The 26,711-nt window shown below is 56.9% G+C and overlaps 2 protein-coding genes and 1 long non-coding RNA gene across 4 annotated transcripts in view; 1 reads left to right on the forward strand and 2 right to left on the reverse strand.

The window, feature by feature from the left end:
* PPARA (peroxisome proliferator activated receptor alpha) overlaps positions 1-6,855 on the reverse strand; it is a 67,931-nt gene extending 61,076 nt beyond the window's left edge. The window contains exons 1-2 of one of the 2 annotated variants that reach the window (XM_025881975.2): positions 6,693-6,855; positions 5,553-5,634 (exon numbers count right to left, since the gene is read on the reverse strand). The gene's annotated coding sequence lies outside the window, so the exon portion shown is untranslated. Of the gene's footprint in view, positions 1-5,552; positions 5,635-6,465; positions 6,568-6,692 lie in introns of those variants that run through there. The other variant, XM_073882622.1, reaches the window with a different exon arrangement.
* A 1,904-nt stretch (positions 6,856-8,759) lies between these two features.
* On the reverse strand, positions 8,760-15,127 carry LOC141370851 (uncharacterized). The gene is made up of 3 exons (XR_012375292.1): positions 14,874-15,127; positions 14,397-14,504; positions 8,760-10,159 (listed from the first exon to the last, which is right to left on the reverse strand). It is a non-coding gene; the product is annotated as an uncharacterized lncRNA (long non-coding RNA).
* A 2,523-nt stretch (positions 15,128-17,650) lies between these two features.
* On the forward strand, positions 17,651-22,580 carry LOC112831536 (uncharacterized). The gene is made up of 5 exons (XM_073882604.1): positions 17,651-17,666; positions 18,703-18,797; positions 19,697-19,757; positions 20,210-20,379; positions 21,515-22,580. The coding sequence occupies exons 1-5, from the start codon at positions 17,651-17,653 to the stop codon at positions 22,202-22,204; spliced, it is 1,032 nt and encodes a 343-aa protein (XP_073738705.1). The 3' UTR covers positions 22,205-22,580.
* Positions 22,581-26,711: the final 4,131 nt, after the last annotated feature.

A 26,711-nucleotide genomic window follows, 5' to 3' on the forward strand; every position in this document is an offset into this window, starting at 1 on the left:
AGGCCGTGCCAACACCTCCGGCTGGGACGTCACTTTTCATCTCTGAAAAGCAATCCCTTCACTGAGCCCTAAGTGTGGATTCTTGCTCTTGTCCTTCAGAGCTCTCGTTCTCGGAGACCGTGCCAGTCCTGATGTCATAACTGGCCGGGCGTCTTTCCCAAATACCTGCTAGAAGAGGACTCACGTGGCTCGGAAGGCCCACCTGCGGATGCACGGGCAGTCCGGGCCGCCGTGCTTCCGTCTTCGTGGTCGGGCCGTGAATGAGCCACAGACGTGTCTGCCTTCCTGGCTATCGTTTTCCTTCCAGAATCTTGTTTCTTTATTGTCTTGTGCCCGGTGAGGTCTAAAGATTAGCGGCTGTCCTTGAATGTGGTTAAATATTCACCTCCATCTAGCCTTCTGACCTCGACGCTAAAAGCCAACTTTGTTAGATCATCTAAGTCAAGAGAACGGAGCAGAAGAAGGTCGATCATTTTCAGTCTCCGGGGTGAAATCAAAAGACCACCTTTTCCTCTTCTTATATGGACATCCTGCTACGTACTCTGTCCCCCGTCTTCCCACACGGAGCCCGGAGCTTTGCGAGGATGACTACTGTCCTTCACAGAAAGTGTCCCGCTGGAACCTTCCCCCTGTCACCCAGCCAGGAACTGTGACCTTCCTCTCTGGCGTGGCCTTTACAGGCTCTCCCCGACCCCTGCCCCTTCTCCACGCGCTGTCCCCGCATCTAGAGCCTCCTTCCTCCACCCGACTGATGCTCCGGGCACCAGGGCACCAGCTCCTTTAACCCCGTGTATGCTGGTCTTTTCCTCTTAAGGAACACCAGCTTCAAATGCTTCTAAACGCTCGATATCTTTCTCCTCACGCCTCTCATTGTTCAAAGCCTTCTCCTTGGGGTGTTGCTCCCCACGAAGCCTGGGCTGGCAGCATCCTTGCCCGGCTCAACTTGCTCCTTAGCTCTCGGGACTCCTGGCTGAGTAGACCGGATTAGGTTTACCTTCCAGATTTGAAAACTGCAACAACAGAATGTCTTCCTTTCTGGAAAACTCTCTCCACACGTGGGTGCTTCTTAGGAGAAGAGGGAAGTCGGTGTTTCCCTGAGCCTGTGTGCACTTGGACTGGGGAACCCTGCAGGCGCGGGAGGGAGGCCCGTGCCCAGACCGCGACACTGACAGAGGTGGGGACGTCTTCTAAGTGGAGAAAGGGGGCAATGATCACGGGCCAGCAGAGTCTTCCCCCTGCAGATCCGGACATCTGAGGACGGCACGAGCCATTCAAATGCTCCGGTTTCAACCAGATCTCACACTTCTCTGAACAATTTTCCTTTTAAACGTCCTTCACATCATTCCCACCCCCGATATGCAGAGAAAAAACCAGAAATGGAAAGCTGAGTGCACAGCAAACGGATAAGACTCTGGCCCAGTTATCAAGCTGTCCCATAAAATGAGCCAAAAGGACACTGTCGAATTTATCAGATATCCTCCTGATCCTAGAAAGAGGGAATGTGCTCTGCATGTTGGCAGCCTAGTCAACCTGTCCGATAATGAAAGCTGCCAGAGAGGCTTTTTAAAAATTCTTCTGGCCAAAACATATCCCATTTAACACCCAGGTAATAGGAGAAACGGGCTTGCAGACAATCAAGATTTGATTGCAGATTCATCCAGTCTTTTACAAGCCATGTTGCTTAATTATAAATTATATATAAAAAGTCATATAAAAATATATAAAAAGTCACGTCAGGCTGACGACTAACTTCTAAGAATATTTCAGAAAGGACATATCCACATGTCAGCCTCTACATAACTGGGTCCCTTTTACTGGAGCTTGGCAATTTGTCACCTTAGTGTGGTTATCACATAACCGCAGACTCGTTCAGTTATAAATGGCTGTAAGAAAGCTTGGGGCCTCACTCACTGGTAAAAATGGAAAAAATAAAAAAAAAGGAACCACAATATACTGTTCAGTTAACTGTATTATAATTTCAAACCATTCATACGAAGCTTCATAATCTTTGAGGTGATTTGTCATTCTGCATTTGCCTTCCGAGCTTTGACTATGCAAAGTGATGCTTTCCTAAAGGTTTACTTGTGGTCTCTAAGCTAAAAGTGTAAAGCGAGGACATCGGACTAGAAACCCTCGCTCCTCTTTATTTACAAATCTCTTAAAACAGAGCAAAGCCGGAGCAGTCAGGTGAGGGCAGCTCCCTGCAATAGAGAGACACACAGCCGGCACTTCCTCCAACTGCCCCTGTGCGCCTATCTCATCCCCACAGCCGGAGTGTCTGCTGGACCCCTGCCCTCGCAGAGATAAGTGCGCCCGAACTCACACCGGGGTAAAGATACCCCTTTCCTGAGGAGCCAGTTGTTTGGAATCTGAATCCATGATCTTGCAGAAAGAAAGAGCATTCTATTTAATTAGATTCTCAAGCCAGCTCATAAAAAGTACGTCTGACACATAACATGCCCCAAACCTAGTGACGATCATGGTCGGAATCATTTTGGCTACAACTATGGCCTTTATGCTATGGATGCCATGGGCACTGCGCAATGGGTCCCGCCTGGATGCAGCAACTCCCCTGTCTCGTGGCAGGAGCGCCGTCTCGCCATCCCAGGTGGGAGGGAAGCCACAACATGCCAAGGGGGTTGTGATGGGCCGGCCTGCTGTCTGCACTGCTAAGCCAGCTCCCACCCACATTGGTGGCAGGTAGAAAACAGAGGCCCGCCAATCGATCCTTGCCAGATTGAATTCTGCTAATTGCTTTGTTCAGTGACCATTTGCAAGGACCTACTCAGGATGTAAGACCAGCAGGGCAGACATGAATGGACACACACTGCTCTTAGCAAGTCAGACCCCCGGGGGGGAAAGTCAGGCCAATGAGAAACCGTGACGCAGGGCAGCGCCTAGGTGCCGCCCAGCAAAGCCCGGCCTAAGTCCGGGAGGCCTTCACCCTCCAGGGATGAGGGACAGCCTCCCCATGCTCTAGTAGAGTGGAATAAGGGCCAACGCACAATATACGAGCACCACAACGGGAGGGGCACGTCCGCATTCAGAGAAAGCACGAAACACTCGTGACAGGTGTAGGTCTCTTGTTTATGTATTCAAAATCAGGGGACAAAATTTGTAGTTATGTGGGGGTGTTGCTTTCTGAGAGCCTTTGAAAATTCATAAAATGGCCAGAGCAAAAATAATGTAGGGATCAGCTGTGGCCCACTGAGAAGGCCGAGACCAGGGTGAGGCTGCTTCCTTCTAAGACACCCCTTGGGCTATGCGCACATTTTCTTATTGTACAGGAGTCTTCATGTAAGCCGCCACTTTTGAGCTTCCCAAGCCCTCAGAGAAGTGAAACAGGATTTTCCGATGAGAAGAGAGTGGTAGAGCCATCTAGAGAGGAAGACCCCGGGCCTGGCGGGCCGCAGCCAAAGAACAAGAAACCAAGTCTTGAGCTTAATGACCCAATGCATTTCCACCGTAGCGAGCTGCTTCCAACGCAAACCGACATGTCCGACTGTTTTTTCTTGTACTACGCGCTGACCTCAAAACAAAGGCAGCTCAACCACAAAAATAATTCTAACAGAGCTGACCCAGCAGGGACTAAATTCTTCACTTTTCGGAGTGCAGAAACTCTTCCAGACACCACACTATCAGGACGACGAGATGCTGTGTAATTTAATACTCCAGAGGCAAGGAACAAATACACCTCCCGATCACGGCAACTGTCAGACTAGGTCACATCTGATTATCCACAGAACCAGTCAGAAAATCACATGCATGTGCCCCTTTCCATTAGAAGCTCACGGCATGTCAGCGTTAGGAATCCTTGGAAGAAGAAACAAGGTCTTTCACATACAGTCCACTGGGGCTTCTAGGGCTTTTCCTCCTTGGTTCTTACTTTAAAACTATCTTCACACCAACTTGGAAATTAAAGTTCACTGCCTCATTCTCCCTACCCACATGTCCTGGCCTTGGAGGTGAGCTCGCTTGTTCTGTGTCCCTAATAAGGCTGAAGTGACAGATACAGCAAACGTCTACCCCGCACACAGAAACTATGCCTTTCTTTGGAATATCCACGGAACATGGGAAAGACTGACTGACTCAATATCAAGCCACCAAAACCAGAGATAAGAACAGGGGTCCTTAAATTCAAAACCAGCAGAAATCATAGAGGTCACATCCTCTCTCAGAGCAGTGCAACAAAATTAGTACAAATGTTCAACAGGAACACCAGCCACTTGGAAGGCGAGACACTCATGCTATTTTCCTTTAAGAATACATGCAGGGATGCAGGAGGGGAAAAGGAGGAAAGAGAATTGGGGGTGTTTAAAATCTGTTTACACTCAGCTGAGAAACATTTGATTTTTTTTTAAAGATTACTTAAAGAATATTTGTCATACAAACACAGATGCTCATAGGCACGCAAGAAAAAGAGTGTTGGCTATCAATCGAGAAACAGCAAGATGTTTTGGCAAAAACAGTTTCCCTCTCTATACTCCAGTTCCACCTTTTAGGATGAGGAGGACAGTATTCTGGTACAAAAATCAGCTTCACAAGCAGATCCATAGTTGTCTTGCTCCATACTGAGGACCTTAGCATTTAGCAGCTACTCAGCAAATAGTTGCAGAATGAATGAAATTATATATATTATATATATATATAATACACAATTATATAGATACATATATGTGAGCTCACACACACAAACACATTAAGGGATTGGCTAAATGATGACTTTACCTAGACACAATGGAATATTACACAGACATTCAAAACAAAGCAGAAACACATTTATTTCACACGGCAAGATTTTTCACTACCCAATAGTCAACGAAGCAGAAGCAGATTACACAGTGACTTCTATGGAAGAAACATGCCTTTTCTCCGCTCTCTCTCATTCTCTCTCTTACACACACAATGCTTAAAAATCAGTTTGCAAGTCTGACAGACATGAGCTAGTACAAACTATTTCGTGATTATGGGATGCCTCTCGTTATATGTCTAAGATCTGAGAAAAGAGAGAAAACACATTTTTCTCTACCGTCGGTTAATTTGCTTTTGTCTCAAAGTTGTCCAGAAGTGTCTCGTCCCCCCATCTGGCCCCTGGGTGACAGGGACCTCTCCCGTCCAGCCACACCTCCAGACTGTCCCTGTCCTGGGTAATGACAGTTCCAGACCTGACCTACTACCCCAGCAAGCTATCTGCTTGATATTCAAATCAGCATGGAAACAGCAAGAAGAATCTTCATTCATGCCGCTCTGCACTTGCTCCTGCAACTTCAGTGTCTGTCAAAGAATAACAGCTCTCACAGTTCAGCTGTCCAGATTTATACTCCATGGAACCGAGCCCCTATAAAGCAATGAATCTCTCAGTGAAACCGAGACAAGAACCCGCCACTTAGCAGTATCCACATTCATCTGACTTTCAAAGCACTGAACATACACCTAACTTTGCACCACAAAGTAATAACTCACCCCAAATGCCTAGTTTGTACGGCAACAGAAGTAAACACTTAAAAAATATTTCGGTCTGGAAACAGGAGCGAATCAAACCTTCTATTTACCTGTGATGGCAACGTCTTACTTCCTTCCGAGCGGGCCTCACCACCAACGGTTCCTCGCGGAGGCAGGGCCCTTCCCTGCAGCCTTGGCAGTAAGAAGGTAAAGAGGGAAATGATTACGGTATGTCCTCTGGATTCTCCCCAACTCTCCACCACCTTGGAAGAGGAAAGTCACCGTGACCCTGCTTCAGCAGGAACGGAAAACCCGGTGCCCCCCTGCCCTGCCGGGCTCCCCGCTCCGCTCCCGCCCAGCGCACCCTTTCCCAAGCGGCCCCGAGAGAGGAGGGGGCTCCCTGGTTTGAGGAGGGGCTGCCGGGGTCGGGGTGGCCGCGCAGCCCCTAAGGGCCCAGAGCAACCCGCAAAATCCGACACATGACACAGCCGCGGACTTTTCTTAGAAAGACGTTTGACACTGACATTTGGGGCACGCCATCCCTCCTTTAAACTTAAAAAGGCGAGGAAAGCACAGGCATGCAGAACTGTCAGTCTGGGGTGGGCGTGAGGGCAGAACCCGGCTTCCGGAGCGCCGCCGGCACCGCCCTGTGCCCCCCGGGCCCGCGCGGCCGGGACGCGGGGAGACCCGGGCGCGGAAGCGGCGCGCGGGACCCGCAGAGCCGGGCTGGGGAGAAGCGTGGCGCCGCTGCCCTGGGCTCGGCCGGGTTGGCCGACTGCGCTCGGGCGCAAAGTGCGGCAGTTCCTCAAAGCTGCTCCGCGGGCGAGTTTCTCTCGTCCGACCGCGGCCGCCGGGCGCGCAGCCCCGGGGGTCCGTCTGTCCGGGCCTCCGGCTACCCAGCCTCGAGGATCCCCGGTGGTCTCGGGAAACGCCCCCCCCGTCGGTGACGCCCCAAATCGACCGGGCCGAGGGAAGGGTGAGCCCCAGGCCCCAGCCCCCGGGCCTTCCCTCCCGCGGGACAACCTGTGGACCCAGCGTCTCCGAGGCCCCCGGCGCTCGGAAGGAGGCCGAGCAGGGGGCGGCCCCCTGGGCCCGGGGATCCCCCGCACCAGACCCAGCGCGCTCGGCCCGCGCCCCCGGATCCCGCGCATGCGCCGCCCGGCCCCTCCCCTGGCCGCCGCCGCTCCGCGTCCCGAGAAGTGGAGGCCCGGTTCTCGGACCCCCGCGAGCGCCCGCCCGCCCCTGGGCACCTGGAGCCGGTCCGCCGCCTGCGGGTCCGCCGGACGAGCGCGCCGAGGGAGGCAGCGCCGGGCAGGGCGCTAGCTGCGGCCGCCTCCGCCCCTGCCGCCCGCTGCCCCCGCCGTGGGGCCGCCGCGTCCCCTGCCCATGCCCGGCGCCGCCTCCCCGCGCCGGTGCCAGCCGCGCCCCCCGCGGCACGCGCCGCCCCTCTGTCCCCCGCCCCGGCCCGGCTGCGCGGGCGGCTGGCGCGGATGGCCGCCGGAAGCCCCGCCCCGCCCCGGGCCCCTGGCCTGGCCCCGGGCGGGACACACCCCCCTGGCGGCGGCGCCCGATTGGCTGCCCGCGGGGCCGGGGGCGGGGCCGCGGCCCCGGAGGCTCCCATCTCGTGCCCGGCTGCTGCTGCACCAGGGGGGAAACTGAGGCCGGAGGGGCGGAGGGACTGCGGAGGTCACCGGGCTGGCGGGTAGAGAGCCACGGTGGGACAGCGCGTGCAGCTGGGCGTCGGCGCGCGTCCAGCCCCGCGCACCCGGAGGGGCTGCAGTCGGGGCGGGGGCGGGCGCGAGGCCGCGGGACCCTGGGGGTTCCCGTCGGGCGCCCAGGCCACGCTGGCAAGGCCCCTCCTCCCTGGGGAGCCCTGCTCAGCTGGCCTAGGGCGAGCTGGTCTCTACCCGGGCCGAGGTGCGAGTGCCCTCGTAGTCGCGGGGTGCGCGGGGGTGGGGGGCGGTCGGGGCAGAACCAGTCCCAAGCACCCCAGCATCCAAAAGAAGGAGAAAGAGAACACTAGCTGAGAGGACGCGTCAACAGGTGGCCGAGGTGCCCGGGCGGGCGCCGCGGGCGGGGACCCAGAAGGGTGAAGGGCAGCGGGGACAGCGTGGGCACCCGCTGCCAATTCCGACCACCCGCCCCACACCCACATCCCTACCCCGGCTGCGGGCGAGCCGTGCCCCCTCCCGCCGTGCGTCAGGGGTGAGGGGCTGACTTTGTGCCCGGCCAAGGCGCTGGGCCGCTGCCAGCGCAGGGGGAGGTCGCGGCCCGGCAGCCAATGACAGGAGGAGGGGAGAGAACTGCAAAGCTGCTCTGTTTGCGCGGCGACGAACGGAATGCACAAAGCCCCCGGTGCCAGTGCATCGGGACACCCCTCCCTTGGGAACGAAATGTGTGCTATGCCAGCCTTCCTCCCTGCCCTCCCGCTGCTCCTGCCACTGTTCTATTTGTAGCAGCGAGCGCCCAGGAGGACCTGCTCAGAGCAGGAAGCGCAGCTCCAAACAAATCCCCGTATTTCGCAGAGACTCTGGAGCCCGAGGCCGTACCTGGCCCTTTCACCCTTGTGGATTGGCCCCTACCTATGGTGAACTTTGCCCTTCCCTGCAGACACCCACAGAACCTTCCCACTCGCACACAGACAAGCCCAACTTTTATTGCACATCCTAGCAATAACCAATATTTGTATTATGTTCCAGTTTTCAAGGTGATCCATGCACATTATATCCTGGATATGGCATAGGCTGGGCAGGCTGAACAGTATGCCTTACTCACGCAGCTAGGAGCCATATACTGTGCTGGGTGTCACGGATATAGCAGGGGAGGAAGTACAGAGCTTATGTCCTCATGAGGACATCCAGGTTCAAAGATGTCATCTGACATACTCCAGATCCCGGGCTGTGAAGAACCAGGAGTCCAAATGCAGGGGTGTTGGCTTCTTTTCCTGTATCCGCTGTGATGGTCTGCCATAAACCCAGTTCAACCAGGCGGTTGGAAAGACCCGGTAAAAATTGTTTCGAATGAGGACAAAGGAAGCCGCATAGGGTTCCACAGAGTAGTGTAGACTCTACCTAGCAGACAGAGAGAAATTATATTCTTGGATTCTTGGGGCTCGCAAGGTTTTAGGGAGAGAAAATTTATTTTCCATGCATGTGTCCGAAGTTGTCACTTTTGAACAAATGCTTTCAGCCAGCCGAACCCTCCTGCCCCCGTCCAGGTAGTGAGGAGAAAGATGCTCGGGACACCCGGGAGTATCCAGGAGACAGCACCACGCATGCTGCCCTTGTCGGGGGTGGGGGAGTTCCTGTTTGCCGTGAAGAACCTGTCACAAAGAACACCCCCCACCCCAGCTCCTGGAAGTCTCTCCCTCGCTCTCTCCTTACCCGCAGCACTGATGGAATGTGGGCAATGCCACAGAACAGAGACAGCCTTCTGTGCAGGGCTGAGCAGGATCTATAACGTCGGGGACAAATTAATGCTCTTGACAATGTGTCTGACCACCCGGATCATTCTGGAGCCTTAATAAATACTAGGAGCCTTTGGGAGTACGTGTATCTTAGTCCATATCTTCCATCTATTTGGGGCTGATGCTGTTTCAGCGTTTCTAACCATGTTTTCTAATCTTGAAGATGTTCGGAGACATCGTTATTATGGTGCTCACGTTACAATCGAAACCAAGGCACAGAGAGGCCGCTTGCGGCACCAGGTCACAGAGGCCGGTTGCAGAGCCCAGGCTAGGAGGGGGGTCTGTGGCACCCACACGTGCTGAGCCGCTCCTGGATGCACCAACTCGCCCAGTGTCACCGGAGCTACCGAGGCTCTGCCCTCGGCCTCTGGGGAAGAATCGGGATGCTGGGATGTTCAGAGAGGAGGGGGTAGCTGGAGGGTCTCCTGCCACTAGACACCAGGCTATGGGTTAGACAATGAACTTGTAAGAAGGTGATGTCCGCCATCTGTGTTCAGAAAGAAGGTGAGACCTGACCGCCCGGCCCGAGCCCTGCGGGGGAGGGAGCAGGTCCCACGGGGCTGGGGGGCCAGGCCAGAGTCTGTCTGTTTGCCCTACGGCTTAGGTAAGCCATTTTCCAGGAACCAGTGCCTCTACAGGTCACTTCTTTGCCCTTTGCTGGTCTGCAAAGCCTCTGATGAGATGGATTTTGTGCTCCCAGGGTGTCATCAGCCAGGGCAGTGGCCTCTGATCTCCTGGAAGCCTGCCCTCAGGTCAGGTGGTAGAAATCGATGGGGGCAGGGAGTACAGGCTGAGCAATGGAGAGTTGGCTGTTGGCAAGGACAGAGCCGCCCTGTGGCCCATGGCTGGCCCTCAGTGGGAGCTGACGGAGGGCATGTGCATGGCTGCCATCCTAGTAACGACAGCAGAACCTCCTGGGTCCAGATAACAAAGTCTTGTCACATTAGGGCATGGAGCTCACAACAATCCTGCAAGGCAGCTGGGTTCATCCCCATTTTACAGATGAGGAAACTGAGGGCCAGAAATGACATCATTCGGCTGAGACCTCCGAGAGGGAGCAAGAACCAGGCTGTCAGAGTCCAGATCCATTTTGCCACCTGCACCAGCCCCAGGGTACCCCCAGAGGTCTGGTCCAGAAGCCGGTGCTCCCCTGGCCTGCTACCCCGGTGGTGTCTGGCAGGCACAGGAACACGGTGTCAAGGATCAGTCTTGGCCCCAGCACTGTGGGTTGACAGCAGCACGTGCAGAAGCCTGTGGCAGGAGCGAAGGGCCACGTTCAAAGGGAGAGATGGAAATGGTGCAAGGTGGGCAGAGGTGGCCGAGTGGGGAATTTGGCTTGATTCCATCAGATTGGTAAAAAATAAGAAATGATGCATGCTAACTGATTGTTATTACTGAAGCAGAGGTGGTGGTGGTGGTGGTGGTGGTGGGTAAAGCTAGGCACTCACATGAGGCCTGCAGGTTCTGGAAACTTCTGTAGGCCCAGCCACTCCTGCTGCCCTAGACATTCTACCTCTTTGATAATTAACCTGAGATAACCAACCGTGCCTGAGAAGCCCATGACAGCCCGCCTGTAGCAAGGCTGGCCATCTTCTCCCTTCCCAAGAGTAAGATACCCTCCCCACCAGTACACGCTATTCCATCCCCGGGGGGCTTAAGCTCCTTAGGACAGGGGCTGCATCACTGACGTCTTTTGTCCAGTTTAGGGCATGGGCTTGGAGCTTCAGGACCCGTGTGACCCAGTAGGTGAGAGCCTCACCGTAAAGCATGATGTAGAGATGCATTTGGTCGATAAGGATAGTCCACTCTGCTGAAGATGGGATTCGCAATTCTCTGACCCGGGTAGGGATCCCAACTGTGAAGTGTACTCTTGCTGGGGGGCAAGGTCAGGGGGAGTGTAGACAGAAGACACAGCATGTTCACCCACAAATGCATAGGAAATACAGATATATAGGCCCATCACTACCTCTGCCTGGGACACCCCCAATTTCCCTCATGAAACTAGGAGGCAGAACCTGGGATTAGGAATCAAGCAGACGTAGAGTCAAAACCTGGCTCTACCTTTGACTCATACTATAGAACCTTGGACAAATGACCTTTTGACTGAATTTCCTCATCTATAAAATGGGGCAGCGGTGCTTATCTCCACGGGCCCTGGGGAGAGAATTAGCAGGGAACATGTAGGAAGTGCAGGGAGAGGACCTGATAGGTAGGTCATAGTCGAGATTTGGTGACCACCTGCCCGAGGGCTCTGCCAAGGGTCACCTCCTCTAGGAAGCCTGCTTGGCATCCATCCCACCGGCAAAGCCGCCCTCCTTCTTGGGTTGCCACCTTCTCCCATGTAGCATTTGTCTAGTTGAGCACTGTCTTAAAAGGTGCCTCTCCCCTGCCTGCCTCAGCACTCAGATGAGCCGGCCTCCATTGAGGCCTCAAACCTCTCTGACACCAGGCAAAGTGCTTATCTGTTGCTCACTCATGCGACCCTCAGGTCTACCCTGGCTTCTGCCTTTTACGGATGAGTCCTTCCAGCTCATCGAGGCAGCATGAACTTGAGCCCGAGTAGTCTGCAGGCCCTCGGCCCTGGCTGTGAGCCTCCGGAGAGAGCTCCTTGGAACAGGGCCGGCCTCCCCCAGCTCGTCATTCCCGGGTGCCCAGCACAGGAGCCAGAACCCACGAGGCTCCATAAATGTGCAAGGTATGGGCCAGGACGTTCTATCGGCACCTCTAGGCCCTGGCTTTAGGCCCTGGCTTTCACTAAAATGAGGGAGTGGACTGTGGTCCCCACTCCCCTGCAGGGACAGGCCATGCATGCCAAGTGTCCCTGTCCCAAAAAGCAGGGATTTTGAGCGTGTCCCTTAGGAGCGGTGCTGGTCCAGAGCAAAGCAGCTCGCTGTCGATCTTCCCGGGCAGAGGGTCTACAGCAAGATGGGGAAGAGAAGCAAGGACCTTGTGTTTCCTGTAAAGGGTCAACTAGTCAATTTGAAGAAACATCCTTTTTCTCCCTGAGAGTATGTCCTTTACCTTCTTGGGTTATTATTGAAAATGCCTTTTCTTAATAAAAATGTCTTAGGTGAGGGGCGCCTGGGTGGCTCAGACGGTTAAGCATCTGCCTTCAGCTCAGCTCATGATCCCAGGGTCCCGGGATCGAGTCCCGCATCCGGCTCCCTGCTCCGCGAGGAGCCTGCTTCTCCCTCTCCCTCTGCCTGCTGCTCCCCCTGCTTGTGCTCTCTCTCTCTCTCTCTCTCGGTGTCAAAAATAAATAAAATCTTAAAAAAAAAAAGTGTCTTAGGTGAAGTGCTGATAATGGTTGATAGGGACTGGTGTGTTTTGACTCGGCGGCCCCCAGGTCCATCCCCAAAACTGTTGAACATGTTGTCGGTTTGGAAAGCCCAAAGTCCGGGACCTCCTGGCCCCCACAAGCTCTGTTTACTGATAAACACACAGCACGTTGCGAAGGCCTCCTGACATTTTTCCAGTCTTTTTGTACCCGGCTAGCTCTCTCCTCCAGATTTACTTGTGATATTTATTTGCAAGTCAACATTCCGGTTTGTGTTGAGACTTGCAGCATGGAATATACAATCCTCCGCCAGGGCCCGATTTTGATCTTTGACAAATCGACAGAGCAGGGTGTGGGTGACTGCCTTGGGAGCCTGCAGGAGTTACACCCACATGGGGGCCGGCTCCCATGCCATCGGGCATCCTGGGGGTAGGGGAGCCCAGCCTGGGGGCGGCGGGGGGGGGAGTTCCCTCTGCCTGGGAGCCTGGGGGGTGCAGGGGAAGGAGATGGCTGGGGGCAGAAAGAGAGCTGAAGTCCACACATATGTGAAGGCAGTCACTGGAACGAGCCCTAGAAGGGGATGGTGGCGTGGGGCAGGACACCAGACCAGCAGCCGGGCGGGCGGTCTTCTTGGATGGCTGGTGGGAAAGACAGACGGGGGTGGGGGGGGTGGGGGGGACTGTAAACCCATCGCTTCCTTTCTCCAGGTGGAAGCAAGGGTTAGTGCTGAGTTTAACTTTACAACCACCCTCCCTCACCCGCAAAACACACTCTAGTGATGGCTAGGTAGGTGCCGAGGACTGAGCTGGCCCTTTCCAAACATGACTCCTGTTTTACCAGCTAGCGACCCTGGCGCTGACCTCCTCCTCCAACCCCTGCAGAGTTGCCAGAAAGTTCCCCCACGCCTCCTTTTTCCCGAGTCCCTGGTGTGTGGCCTTTGGGCCTCCAGCCTCACACGAGGGGGAATCTCCCATTAGAAACCTGGTACCTTGACTTCTATCCTCACATGCCCCTCCCCGTCAAGGTCAAGGCCCAAACTCTCCAAATAATGGCAAAGGGCCTCAGGGCAAAAGTGGCTGACCCACCCAAGCTTGGCCTGGAGGTTCTCCACTATTTTGGCCACTTGTAGAGGTTTTTATCATCATTTGCAAGGGATTTTTAAAAATACAAAACGTTTTACTTATTTCGAGAGAGAGAGAGAGAGAGAGAGAGAGAGAGAGAGAGAGACCTGCTCCTAATACCCTGGTCTGAGCTTAGACACAGAAGCTTAAATTGTTACTTCAGGTCATCGGTGATCCTGGTCTGTCTTCTGGTTCTGACATTAAGCACGGGGACTTGGCTGTCCCTGATGCTGGTGTGTCCCCACCTTGCCTGGCACAGGGGCAGTGGTCCCTCACTAAGCAGTGATTTTGAGCGTGTCCCTTAGGAGCGGTGCTGGTCCAGAGCAAAGCAGCTCGCTGCCGATCTTCCCGGGCAGAGGGTCAGGCGCCTACCTCCCTCCCTGTTTGGCCACCTAGAGAGGTCGGGGATGACGTGCCCGCCGTGCACAGAGCACTCTGCACTCAGCACTGCTCAGCCTCAAGTAGGCAGCTTGCCTCTCCCCGGCTCCCGGTTGCGGAAACTGAGGTTGGAGGGGCTGAGCCATCACCCCGAGACGCAAACCCGGGAGCCCCAGGCCCCACCCGGGTGCCCAAAGGGCCGGCTCACGTGTCCTTGCTTTTTCCACTGTGCCCCCGACTCCCCTCCTGGGCGCCGTGACCTTGGACAGCCACGACCGCCCTGCGTCCCTTCCCAACTGTAAACTGAGAGTCTGGGCTGGCTGATCTCAAACGTGCACTGCCAGCCGGGGACTCTGAGTTGTGCTTGGGGGTGTGACTGGGACATGTCCCAGGAGCCAGCTGCCAGAGCCCACGAGGGAGGCATTTTTTCCTGCCTCGCTGGGGGAAAGCAGACACATGACTCTCTGGGCTGAGCACTTGCGGTGAATTATGCTCAGCGGGGCTCGTGCTCTGGGCTTTGGGAATGTGTTCAGGACCAACCTCCAGGACTGGTATCAGCAGAGCTCAGGGCCTGGGGGGAACCAGCTCCCCTTCTCAGCCGGAACATCCCAGGCCGAGGCAGAAAGCCGCCCACCTCTGCCTTCTGCAAACAGGGAGTAGAAGGGTGGCTCCGCGTCCCGTCCCCACCACCTCCCAGGGAGGGGACACTCACCGTGGCCTCCCACCCTCCAGCTTGCTTCCAGTGGCTCTCCCAGTCACTTGCTGCTTTGGTCTAGAAGTGGGCTCTGGCTTCTTGTTGGCACCAGCGAGGTGATAGATCCTGCATCAGGTGAAGAGGTTACTGGATGGGGCACGCTTTGGCAGACGGACAGAACGGCGGGCACCGGGGCCTGGCTGTCTCACGTGTCCTCACTCATGCACCATGATGTTAGGAAACCAGGCGCCCCGTTCCCACCCAGACCTGGGCCTCCTTGCCCAGTCGCTTCTGACCCCTTTGGAAGGGAACCTGAGAGGTCGGCCGGTGGCGGGGCAGGGAGGGAGAGGCTCTTGGCAGGACCTGAGGTCCAGCTGGAACTTTCTGGACTGGGGGAAAGGGCAGGACCCCATGAGATCCTCACTGGGCCCCCGGGGCCAGGCACACGCTCTGAAAGGAAGACTCAAACAGCTGGGTGGGTGATGCAGGGCTCACCGCGAGAGGCTCCCTGTCCCCATCACCCTTTTTTTCAGGGCAGTAAAGTTGTGCTGAGAGTCTGAGCTCCAGTCCCGGCTCTGCAGGGGGAGTCTGGCTCATCCCCTCAGCCCTCAGCTCCCCCGTTTCCTTGTGCGGAGTACTGAGGCTGCCCCGGATGGTCACTGACAAGAGTCAGAGGTAATGAAGATCTACAGGAACCAGTCAAGAGGCTGCCGGGCCCTGACCCCTCCCCCACCGGCCTGCACAGTCTTTTCACACGGGGCCTCCAGTCTCACTTCCCTTATCCACCAGCCACCAGGCTCTGTCCCACCCTCTCCCCACCCCCCTGGGGTCGGCCAGGGTCACACCCCCCTCTCTCTGTCAGCCTCTCCACTTGCAATCTGATGTGTCACACTAGCTTTCCCTCGTGCGGGATACCGCCTCTTCCGGGAAGTCCTCTCTGATCTCCCCTGTCCGGGCACTCGTCCTCTTCCGTGCTCCACCAGCCCCGGCACCTCTGCTGATCTTCCTGGGTCATACGTGTCTGTTTACTAGTCTATCTCCACCAGACTGGAAGCTTCCTGGGAATTAGGATCTTATCTGAGGTTATAAATACAAATAACAACAGAAACGATGGCATTAAAAAATTACCCTTTTTTGGGTATGTTACCTCCTACATGTTTGGATTTAACAATGCCCAGCTATTTTGTGCATAAAGCTCTCTAGTGATTGTGTTTATTCATACTGCAATATTATTTTATAGTGAAATATATCACATATGTGCTCTGTAATTTTGCTTGTTTTTATTATGATGCATATGCTACTATGTTTGAATACACTTTTTTTTTTTAAAGATTTTATTTATTTATTTGAGAGAAAGAATGAGAGAGAGAGAGAGCACATAAGAGAGGGGAGGGTCAGAGGGAGAAGCAGACTCCCTGCCGAGCAGGGAGCCCGATGCGGGACTCGATCCCGGGACTCCAGGATCATGACCTGAGCTGAAGGCAGTCGCTTAACCAACTGAGCCACCCAGGCGCCCCTGAATACACTTTTAATTTATTTTTTACACTGTAATTTTTTTGTTGTGGTGGTAAAATAAACATAACAGCAAATTTCCCATTTCTAAGTGTATGGTTTGCTGTGAGACCATTACCATGGTCTGTTTCCTTTGCTCTTTCCCAGTAGAAACTCTGTACCCCTGAACACTAACCCCCCAATTCCCCTTCAGGATTTTCAGGTGCTGTAAGAGATTTTGGAACATTTGGTGGAATCAGAATGAGATCTGTAGCCTAGGGTCCCCTTGGTGTTAACTTCCATCAAGTGGTGGTTGTGTAGGATGACCGTTCTCAAAGATGTTGGTTTCATGACTCCTTTCTACTCTTAAAAGCTATTGAGAACCCCAATATATTTTGCTCCTGTGGGCTATACTTGTCGATATTTCTGGTATTAGAATTAAAATTGAAAAAAAGCTTTAAATATTTATGAATTCATATAAAAATAAGAAGCCCTGTATTTGGGAACGTATACAACACTTTTACGAAGTGATTAAATTTTTCAAAGCCCCCTCCAATTTTTTAAAACATTTTTGCAAGGCTCTTGAACGTCTGGTTTAATGGCAGGTGGCTGGCTCCTCGTCTGCTTCTGCATCTGCATCTGATCTGCTGCAAACGTGTGTGAAGAAAACCTAGCCTCCCACCGGAAGGGGGAGAGAGAAAGCATTTAATAGCGGTTTCAGGTTAATCGTGAGTATTCTTTGACATTGCACCAAAATTCTGCAAATGAGTGTTTCTTTTCTTTTTTTAATATAACAGCTTTAGGGCAGTATATTCACATGCCATAAAATTCATGCTCTTAAATTCTAGGGTTTTTAGAGTCTTCATCGAGTTGCAGCCCTCACCACCTCCTAATCCTTCCTGGGGCCTGGGGGCGGGTGTTTGAAGGGAGTGTGCTCAGACCAGGGTAAAATTGGGTCCCCCTCCCCACCTGATAGGAAGACACCATGGAAGGGGAGATGCCAGGCAGGCAGGGGTCCCGTTAGGAAAATCCTCAAGCCTTGCAGACAGGTGGATGCTGAGAGACCTCTCCCCCTTCCCCTCCTCCTGAGGGTTCATGGGAGGAGGAGCTTGGGTAAGAAAGCCTAGTCCCATTGACTGCCCAACACGGTAGTGCTCATTTTGTATCCACGGAGATGGGGGGGGGACAAAGCCCCTGGAGAAACACGGAAAGGAGCTCAAGAACCCAGTAATTGTATGAGTGTCCTGTGGCCGCAGTAACAAATGACCCCATTTTGTGGCTAAAAACAACCCAGACTTAATGTTCCAGTGCTGAGGTCAGAGTCTGATGTGGGTCCCATGGGGCTGGCAGGGCTGAGCTCCCTTTGGCGTGTCCTGACCTGCCCCAGCTCCTAGAAGCTGCCTGCATTCCTGGGCTCACGGCCCCTTCCGCCACCTCCCAAGCCGGCAGCCTGACCCCATCCAGTCTCTGACTCTGGCCCCCTTCTTCTTCTCATGACCCTTGCAACGACACTGGACACCGTGAGGAAATCCACCATCCTATCCCCATCTCAAGATTTTTGACTTAATCACATCCGCGACGTTCCTTTTGCCACACAAAGTAACTTCTTCACGTTCTGGGTCTCAGGACGTGGACATCTTGGGTGGGGGGCTTGTTTTGTGTCATCACGGTGGTCGAGATCACGGCCACGGGAGCAGACTTCCTCTGCCATTTGAGGGGCCGTGGGCCAATCATGTCAGCTCTCCGTGTGCCTCAGTCTCCCCATCTGTAAAGAGGGGATAATGGTCGTACTGCCTCGTCAGGCTGCTGGAAGGGTCAGCGAGGTCACATCTGAAAGTTCCTCGGGGTGGGGCTTTGAGAAGTGCTGGGGGGAGGCTTACATCTGGGAGGTTCTCCCAATTCCCAGGGGGTCAGGCTTTCCTGGCCACGGGCCTGGAGGCAGGCCCTTCACAGGTCCTTCGCAGCCCAGCGACCCCGGCCTGACAAGCCACCAGGCAGCCTCACGCCACCCTGCCTGGGGCTGCTTTGCTGGGGCTCCTTATGGTCCATATGCTGCCCCGGAGGGGAGGCCAGTCTGTACCCCAGAGCCCCTGCACCCAGCCTGCCGGGAGGAACTTCCCGGGACCCCGCCAGGCTCCTGCAGCACCAGGCCCCAGGGAGATGTCCTGGGTCAACACCCCCTGCCCCTTTATGTAGGTGAGGAGACGGAAGCCCAGAGGGGGACCAGCCAGCTGGGTGGCCTCGAAGCTGCTGGCGCCCCGCCTCCTGGCTCACTGCTCACTGTTGCCACGATACCTCCTGGCCAATGCTGGGTGATGTGGGTCGTGGCAATGTTTCTGGAACCTCCTGTGCAGCTGAGGAGGGTGTCAGTGGGCAGGACGCCCTCCACCCGTCCATCACCCTTTCCAGAGCGCAGTGTGTGTTGCACACGCAGAGGGCACCCAGGTGCAGCCCGGCGGTGGGGGATGGGAGGGCAGGGAGGTGGGGCTCTCCCACCATGCTACCACCGGGCTTTGCCGTGGATTTCACTGCTTTACAGGAAAGAGACTTGAGTTTTCTTTAGGGTCATGTCCTCCCCCATCCTGGGAAGACAGAGATGCTGAAATGTGCACTTGTTGGATAGTGAGTCATCCACTGGCCGACGAGGTGGACTAGAGAGAGAATCAGAATTTCTCCCCACTGGCTGTCTCAAAGCCTCCATTTGTCTCTGTCAACGTAGAATGGAAGGGGTATTTCTTTCTTTTTTTACTTTTGTTTAAAGATTTTATTTATTTATTTGAGAGAGAGCATGCACAGAAGTATGAGAGGGAGAAGCAGATTCCCTGCTGAGCAGAGAAGCTGACACAAGGCTCGATCCCAGGACCTGGAGATCATGACCTGAGCCGACGGCAGACACCCAACCGACGGAGCCACCCAGGCGCCCCAGAGGTATTTATTTCAAAACAACAAGAACATTGGCTTCGGCAGGCCATGTGACCTTGAGCCACCTCTCCCCAGCTGCCGGGGTGGGCACAGTGAGCCCCCCGCGGCGGGAGGGAGATGCCCTTGGAAGCCAGGCACTGCACCTGAGTGAGCTCATCCTGCTGGGGTGAGCTGGGAGCTCCCCAACACCCTGGCTTACTGCTTCCTCCAGCAGAGGAGCAAGAAGGCTGGGAGGGGGCTATGGGACTCAGCATATGGGACAGGCCCCTGGTAGAGCAGGGAGCGGAGACCACACACCCGCTCTGCTCAGGGCTCCGCCTGCCACCGTGTGCATATGTGTGTGTGTGCATGCTTGTGACCGTGCATATACGTGTGTGTGTGCGCGCCACCCCGGTGACTATGTGTGGTGCACTTCCGAGTGCAAACATGCATGTATGTGAGTGCATGTGTGTGCTCGCATGTGTGCATCAGCATGCACAAAAGCCTGTATGCGTGAGCAAGCACACACGTGTGTGCACGTGTGTTTGCTTCTGTGTGTGCATCTGCATATATTCGTGTGGAGCACGTTCACGTCTGCATGTGTGAGCCCATTTGTGTGTGTTCATGTCCCTGCGTGTGCACGCATGTGAGTTTTCACGTCCTCTCTCGGGCAACGCTGTGGAGAGTCGAGGTAGTGGTGGAGGTGGAGGCAAATTCAGGCCTGGGGAGAACTGCTGGTTTGGGCCGGGTCCTGCCTTCCGCTCACCCATGGTCTGCTCAGATCAGAAGACCTTGGGTGCAAAGCCAAGGTCAGCAGGGCAGGAGGCTTCCCAGGACAAGGCTGCCAGCACCTTTGACCGTCTCTGTTGCTCATTTCCCAACTTCTCCCCCTTGAGGGCATCTTGCCTGTGTTTCTTGGTTTCTAGCCCATTCTGAGAGCCTGCTGCCATGCTGTCCTTGGGGGAGCTCCATCTTCCAGTTTCCCAGGTAAGTGTCCCCACCCCAGCGAGGGTGCCTGTTCCAGGCCAGCCTCTGAGGGGTGCCCTCCCCTGGTGACCCCCCCCCCCCCCCGTTTGGCCACCGAACTCACAGCTGGCGCCCTTCCCCCACCCCCCAGTTCTGGGGGGTTCCTTTTTAAGGCTCCCCCATAATGCGAACAGAACAGCCATGAGTCTCTCTATCATTTGCTTCCCCGGAAACAAAGCCAGAATTGTAAGCGCTCGTGGGAAAGGGCAACAGTTTGTGCGGCACAAAGAATTTATTTTTTCCTTCCCTGATCTGAGCCCTATCACCAGGCCCATGCCTGCTGGGAATTCGGAAGCTCCTTCTGGGAGAAGGCCGGGGCAGGTGGTGTGGGTGGCCAGTCGGCCGGCGCTGGTCACCGTCCCTTGCTGTCCCCACTCTGCCTCTGTCCTGTGATTGCCCCAATTCTCCCACAGGCGTGTCTGGGACACACTTGGCTTCTCCTTCCTCACTCCGGACACCGGCCTCTCCAGACCTCCTCCTCCAGGCTCCTCGCTGGGTCCTGGGCCCCCGCTCTGGCCTTCAACACTGGCCCCTGTTGCTCCAGCTGAATTTGGTCATCTTCTCCATCTTGGAGGAGATCCAGGTTCGTGCCCAGATTGCAAGAATTTGGGAATTCTCGCAGCTTTCTCTGGGAGGAGGTCACCCAGAGGAAGTGTCCACCCGTTGACTCTCCAGGTAGAGGTGGGAGATGAGAGGCTCCCGACCCCTCCTGTGCCCTTGGAATGTACACTCTGCCTGCTGTTCCCACAGTGGGAGCTGTTTTAAAAGACACAGCCTTGAGGGGCGCCTGGGTGGCTCAGTCAGTTAAGCGTCTGCCTTCGGCTCAGGTCATGATCTCAGGGTCCTGGGATCGAGTCCCGTATGGGGCTCCCTGCTCAGTGGGAAGCCTGCTTCTCCCTCTCCCCCTGCTTGTGTGTGCGCTCCACTCTCTCCCCCTCTCTTTCTCTCTCTCTTTTTTTTAAGATTTTATTATTTATTTATTCATGAGAGACAGAGAGAGAGAGAGAGAGAGAGAGAAGCAGAGGGAGAAGCAGGCTCCCAAGGAGCGGGGAGCCTGATGCGGGACTCGATCCCAGGACCCTGGGATCATGACCGGAGCCAAAGGCAGACGCTGAACCATCTGAGCCACCCAGGCGCCCCTCCCCCTGTCTCTCTTTCTCTCTCTTTCTCTGACAAATAAATAAATAAAATCTTAAAAAAAAAAACAACAAAAAGACACAGCCCCGAGAGAGTAAGGTCCTCAGGCTCACGCTACCTCCTAGCCACTCCACACCCTGGCCCCCACTCCCACAGCTAACACAGCCTGGGGCTGGCTTCCCCATAACAGTAGAAAACCACAACCTCATACTGGCCCAGTCCTGAATGCTGTGGCCTCCTGCCGGGAAGGGGGCTCAGCATGGCATAAGAGCCCTGGCTTCTAGCCCTGGCCGGCCCTGACCTTGACCCGGCCTTTGGACTCTTGTGGCCATGTCACACGGACATTGAGTGGGGCCCTCAGCCCAGTGGCTCCAGGGAGGGCTGTTCCCGTAACAGTCTGTCCGCATCACCTCCCGACCCCGCTGCTCCCCTGACCCTGAGCGTCTCCAGTCCCCCCCAGCCAGGCCCTGGCCGGTAGCCAGCCCTTGGGCAAACAGCTCCACCACGAGGCCAGGTCAGTGGTGTGTGCCCCCAGGGCTGTGTGAGGCCCAGCTCCTTCTGACAAACCCCTGGACCTCCAGCCTCCCCAGGTGCCAGGACCCCACCGGCTGCGGTCAGAGAGACGGCTACTGCTCACAGCTCCAGCCAGTGCAGACCAGGCCCATGGAGAAAGTCAACTACAAGATGAAATCCCAGGTTGGGTCTGGTTGGACATCAACAGACCAAGGTTGAGCCCCTCTGAAGGGTGGGGAACACCGGGTCCCTCCCTGCGTGCAGCCTCACAGGTGATCTGGACCCAGACGCCAGAGCTGAGGGTGTGCAAATCTCCTGTCCTGTGGGGGGGTTGGCTGTGGACCCCGAGGCCGCCCAGGAGTCTGGATCCTGCTGCCGGACGCGAGGCCTCAGGTGCCAGACACACACAGCCTAGATTCCAAAGCCCCCCCACCCCGACTCAGGGGCCTGGACTTACCTTCCCGGCCTGCCTGGGGCTGGGCATGGATGTGAAAGCAGGATCCAGAAGCCAGACGAAGATGCTTCTGGCACGGGCCCTCTCCTGGCCACCCTGGCCACTGGGGCCACTCACACTACCTTCTGAATTTGGGACCTGGCCCCGGCCCTGGCCCCCAAAACCACACTCATGCTGGACAACTCCTTCTAGAAGCATCAATGTCCCCAAACCACGTACCCCCACTTCTCCTCATCTGCTTTTCCCTGAACGTAGGGATTTCCTTGCAATGCTCCCTGGTGTCACTCAGCACCACAGTCCCTGAAATGGGCCTGCAGGGCCACAGGGAGAGCTCAGGGGATGTCTCGTGACGACAGGTGTGGCTCTGGATTACTCTTCCCCATTTGACCCACCACGACTTCTGTGCCCTGCAGGTAGCAACCCCGTCTTCTCAGCTGCTCATGGACCCTCGACGCACCTCCTCCCCTCCCTGCCTAGAGTTCCTTCCCTCCCTCCATGATCTACACTGACTGCAAAGCTCTCTCTCTGAAGCCGAGCTCCCCAGGGGCTTGCCTGCCCTGGCGGGCTCTATGCCGCTGCCATCACCCCAAGATGTAGTGTCTTCCAGATAAAGCTGTACACTCCTGGTTCAGGCCAGACAGAGACACCCGCTTGCTCTGGGGGTGGGGGTGGACTATGGAGGCCCACATCCAAAGGCGGGGTACGCGGGCAGGAAGTGCTGGCTTTGAGTCCATGACCCGGTGCTCTTCCTGATCAGCGCTGACCTCAGGAACTGCTTCTTCCCGGGCTTCAGCTTCCTCCCCTGTGAAATGGGGAGCCATCTCCCCACACAGGGGCATCGGGTGTCGAGAGGAGAATGCAGGCTGGGGCCACAGATGCTTCCAACCCCAGCTCTGTCACTCACCGCCGTGTGACCTTGGGTTGATCTTGCCTAGCCTCTGTCTCCTGGCCCTGAAAACACCCAGAGGCTGAGACTAAGCGGGGTGATTCGGGGCAGTAGCGCCCAGCCCACTGGGTCAAGTAGCTGGCACAAGGTGGGTCCCGGGGGACGCGGGGGAGGGCGACTGGTCAGGAGCCAACAGGCATGCTTCTGGCCCTTGTCTGACCGGCTGCCCTGGGAAGGTCATCGGCCCCCTGAGCTGACTGCCCCTCGGAGGCCCTACTGCGGGGCCAGGTCCCGCGTCTGTCCCCAGGCCTGGGTCCCGGCCTAGCGGCCCAGCTGTGCCTGGGAAGCTGGCTGCTGCCGAACACGGTGCTTCTGCGTGGGCTGGCCAGGAGCCCCGGATCTCCCTTGCCCCATGAGGTGGAGGGGCAGCTCCCACTCACTCTGGGGCTGCCACCGAGTAAACGGCAGGGGGCTGGGAGGCTCGCTGCCGCAGGCTCACAGCCTTCCGGGCCCGTGGTCAGAGAGACAGGACAGCACGGAGAGCCACAGGTGGGCATGGGTGGACCCTCTGCTGCTGGGTGCCCAGCCTCCCAACCCCCGCTTTGGGCCTGCCCCACGCCTGTTCTCGGGGAACTGCCCAGAGACAGCCGTGCCACAGCTGGAAGTTAAGTGCTTGGGAGTGGGGGCAGGGCATGGTGGCCACTGGCCCGGCCGTGAGGGGCGGCCTACATGGGGACGAGCTGGAGGGGTGGGCCAGCTGGCCGGGGCTCTCCTGGCAGGGGATGCGGGCCAAAGGCAGGGAGCCTCAAAGGGTCTGCTGTGGCCAGGGGGCACAAGATGGAATGGTGACACAGGCAGGGGACCTGACACAGGGCATCGGTGACTGGGCAGCCAGGCTCCCCCTCCCCATGGGGGATGTGGGAGGGGGTGACCCAGCTTTCTCCTTGGCAAGTCTCCTGCAGCCCTAGCCAGGGGAGAGGCTAGAGCCCAGGGGATCGGGGGAGGGCTGCTGGGGCACTCGAGGTAGGGGGGGTGCTCTTCCAGGGGCCTGTGGGCCGGGGAGGGGGAGGGCAGGGGGAGGGGAGGGGGCAGCACCGGGGGCCGCCTGGCTGTGTCACTCACCGGGGTCTTCCAGGGTCAGACCAGCGCTGGTCCCTGCACGGGCATCCAGCCTGAAGGAGCTGTGTGTCATATTCTCGGGGTTGGCCTCCAGTTTGGGGCAGAGTAGGGTCGGGGAGTGGGATGGAGGTGTGGCCTTCTCCGCCTTGTCAGTGGGAGCCGGCCTGAAAGGGCTGGCACAGGGAAGAAAGCAGGCAGCAGAAAGGGGGGAGGCAGAGTCCTGAAGACACCCTTTGATCCAGCCATACTTGATGCCGGTCCAGCTCCTGGAGTTTTGGTTGTCAAAGGCTATAAAACCCCCTGGGCCTAAGCTGGTTTGGCTTCAGTTTCTGTCACCTGCAACAACAGCTTCCTGATTAATTCTGAGACTGACTCTAGGAATGACCTGCCTTATTGGGTATGAGTGGTCCCCAGTGCCCACAGAGGGTCCCTCACTCTTCCACCACATCAGCAAACCACATAGCGACCCCCCAGAGGCCCCCACAACAAACACGTATAATCACAGAGTGTGAGGGCGGGGCTCCTCATTCCTTTTCCTACTCTGTAGCTAGCAGACTCCTACTCATCCTACAAAACCCAACTCAGGACTTACCTGTCCCAGGAAGCAATCTGTGAACTCTCCTCCATCCCACCCCTGCTGTTTCTTTTGTGCCTCCAAAACCCCAGGCAGCCCCCTGCCAACCCTACTGTGTAGCTGTTGCCCGTTCCAGCTCTGTCTCCCAGCTGAAGGACCTTTGGAAGGCAGCACCCCCCCAAGGCAATCCCTCAAGTGATAAACATCCTGTTCTGGAGAGTCTGCATTCGAGGCTGCCCTGGGCCATGAACCGACGCCCTCCACTCCCAGCCGTCTGTGGAGCCCAGGACCAGGACTTAGGAATGTCTGGGTGCAAGTGTGGGGCCGAGAGGAAAGATTGCTTCCAGGAAGGCTCCCTGGAGGTGGAGCGGCTGGCCCCTGGCCTCCAGGGCAGCTGGTGGAGGCAAAGCCAGGCCTGCTCGTGTTTGTGCAAGTGTGCCTGGAACCCCAGGCAGGATGTGCGTCTGCCAGGCTGTGGGACCTTGGGCAGATTTCTTCTCATTAAGATGGGGGAGGGGAGAACACCCACCAAAGGGTCAGAAGACATCGGCGCTGTCAGGCGTGTGTTACCAGAAGCTGGGGGTGGCGGCTGTGATGGAAGCCTCGGGTGACGGTGACGGGGAAAGGGGGCAGCAGGAGGGGTGTCCTAAGCAGAGGGCCCGCCGTGAACAGAGGCCGGGTGCCATGTGCTCTGGGGTGGCGGACACCTCCTGTGGCTGGAGGGAGAGGCTCCCCCCTGCTGCAAGTGAGCTCCCAGGAGCTAGAGATCAAGCCGAGGCTGCAAACCAGGTGGGTGAGGACTAGGTGACGTCTGGCCCCTCCAGGCCCCACAGTTGCTCCCTCTGGGAGGCGGGCCCTGCGCCGGGCAGGACGGGAGTCTGGATTTCGCCTCCTCAGGACCGCCTTGCCCAGGCCCAGTAGGGGCGCCAAGCAGTGACCGAGCTGGTGACAACAATCGGTGTTTACTGCTCACTGCCTCCATGCTGGGCTCAAGGTATACGGAGGGGAGAGGGAGACCCCTGTCCCCAGGAGACACTGCTCTATGACCCTGGACGTGATGCTGACCCCTCTGGGTGTCAGTGTCCCCGCCCCAGGCATGGGGATGGGCAATCTGATTCAACCCCCATGGTGGGATCAGACGAGACCCAGGCCTCTGGCCATCTGGCAAGTGGTGGATGACGGGGACTTTTGTCCTGGACCCTCCCCTGCCATCTCAGGTGCTGCTGACTGTGACCTCGGGCCACACAAGCCACCGGCGTGGGAGGCATGGCCAGCCTCACCCACCCAGGGTTAGCTTCTGGCCTACAGAGGGGAAAACTGAGGCCCAGAGAGACACAGGTAATGTGGCCCAATGCCACGAGGTGGGGGTGGGGTGAGTCCCAACAGACATGGGGTTGGACGTCAGCCCAGAAGTCAGACCCCCCCCCCACCCCGCACAGCACATGGGAGGGGCAGTGGGTGGCGGTCCTTCCGGTGGCTGGAAGGTGGGCTGTCCCATGTCCCCCTCCTCCCCCCTCCCCTCCCCTGCCTGCCACGGGGGCACTGGACCCACCCAGGGGGTGTGGTGAGGGAAGAAGGGGCCTGCCTCCCGCGGGGGTGGCCTGGCTGATACTGAATCCGCCCCACGTCCACCCCCCTCCCCCGCTGGTGATCCCACAGCCTAGTGGGCCCTGGGACCACGGGGGAACATGGCCTCCCCGAGGCCGCGCGCAGCCCTCCGCCAGCAGAGGCTGAGCGCCGCCCTCCCCAGCCCACGCTGCCTTCTTACCGGGTGCCGGGTGCCACCTGGTGGTCACCCCAGACCTTACAGCGGAGGTTGGACCAGAGTGGTCCCGGGACCCTAAAGCTCAGGTCCTCCTCGTCGTGTAAATGGGGAAACTGAGGTTCACAGAGCGGTCAGGGAGAGACAGAGGCCAGGCCTCCTGAGGTCATCAGTGTCTGCTTTCTTTCTGGGTGAGCTCAGGACCCCTGGCTGGGGGGCTGCTGGGTCAAAGCGGCTTAAGGCACATGGGGACCCCGGCCCCACCCTGCAGGGATTCAAGTCACAGCTGGGCTTGTGCAGACCCCTGCCGGTGGGCCTGGTCTGCGTGCTCCGGCCAAGCCCAGGCCCTGCCCCACTGTCGCCAGCAGCGTCTCAGAGCCCGCTGAGTGACCATGAGTGAATGGGAGCAGGTCTGGGCGGTGCACCAAGACCAGCCTCCGCCCAGTCCCGAGGCCCACCTTGCATGGCTG

The sequence above is a fragment of the Callorhinus ursinus genome, unplaced genomic scaffold (genome assembly GCF_003265705.2).
Source record: "Callorhinus ursinus isolate GAN/ISIS: 27379988/994484 unplaced genomic scaffold, GSC_fseal_2.0 scaffold48, whole genome shotgun sequence".
Classification (NCBI taxonomy): domain Eukaryota; kingdom Metazoa; phylum Chordata; class Mammalia; order Carnivora; family Otariidae; genus Callorhinus; species Callorhinus ursinus.

Excerpts from the sequence above, each read along its gene's own strand:
- LOC112831536 (XM_073882604.1), top strand. Across the intron at positions 19,758-20,209 it reads TCCATCTTCCAGTTTCCCAG|GCGTGTCTGGGACACACTTG; the intron begins GTAAGTGTCCCC and ends ATTCTCCCACAG. Across the intron at positions 20,380-21,514 it reads CCATCTTGGAGGAGATCCAG|CCTCCCCAGGTGCCAGGACC; the intron begins GTTCGTGCCCAG and ends CTGGACCTCCAG.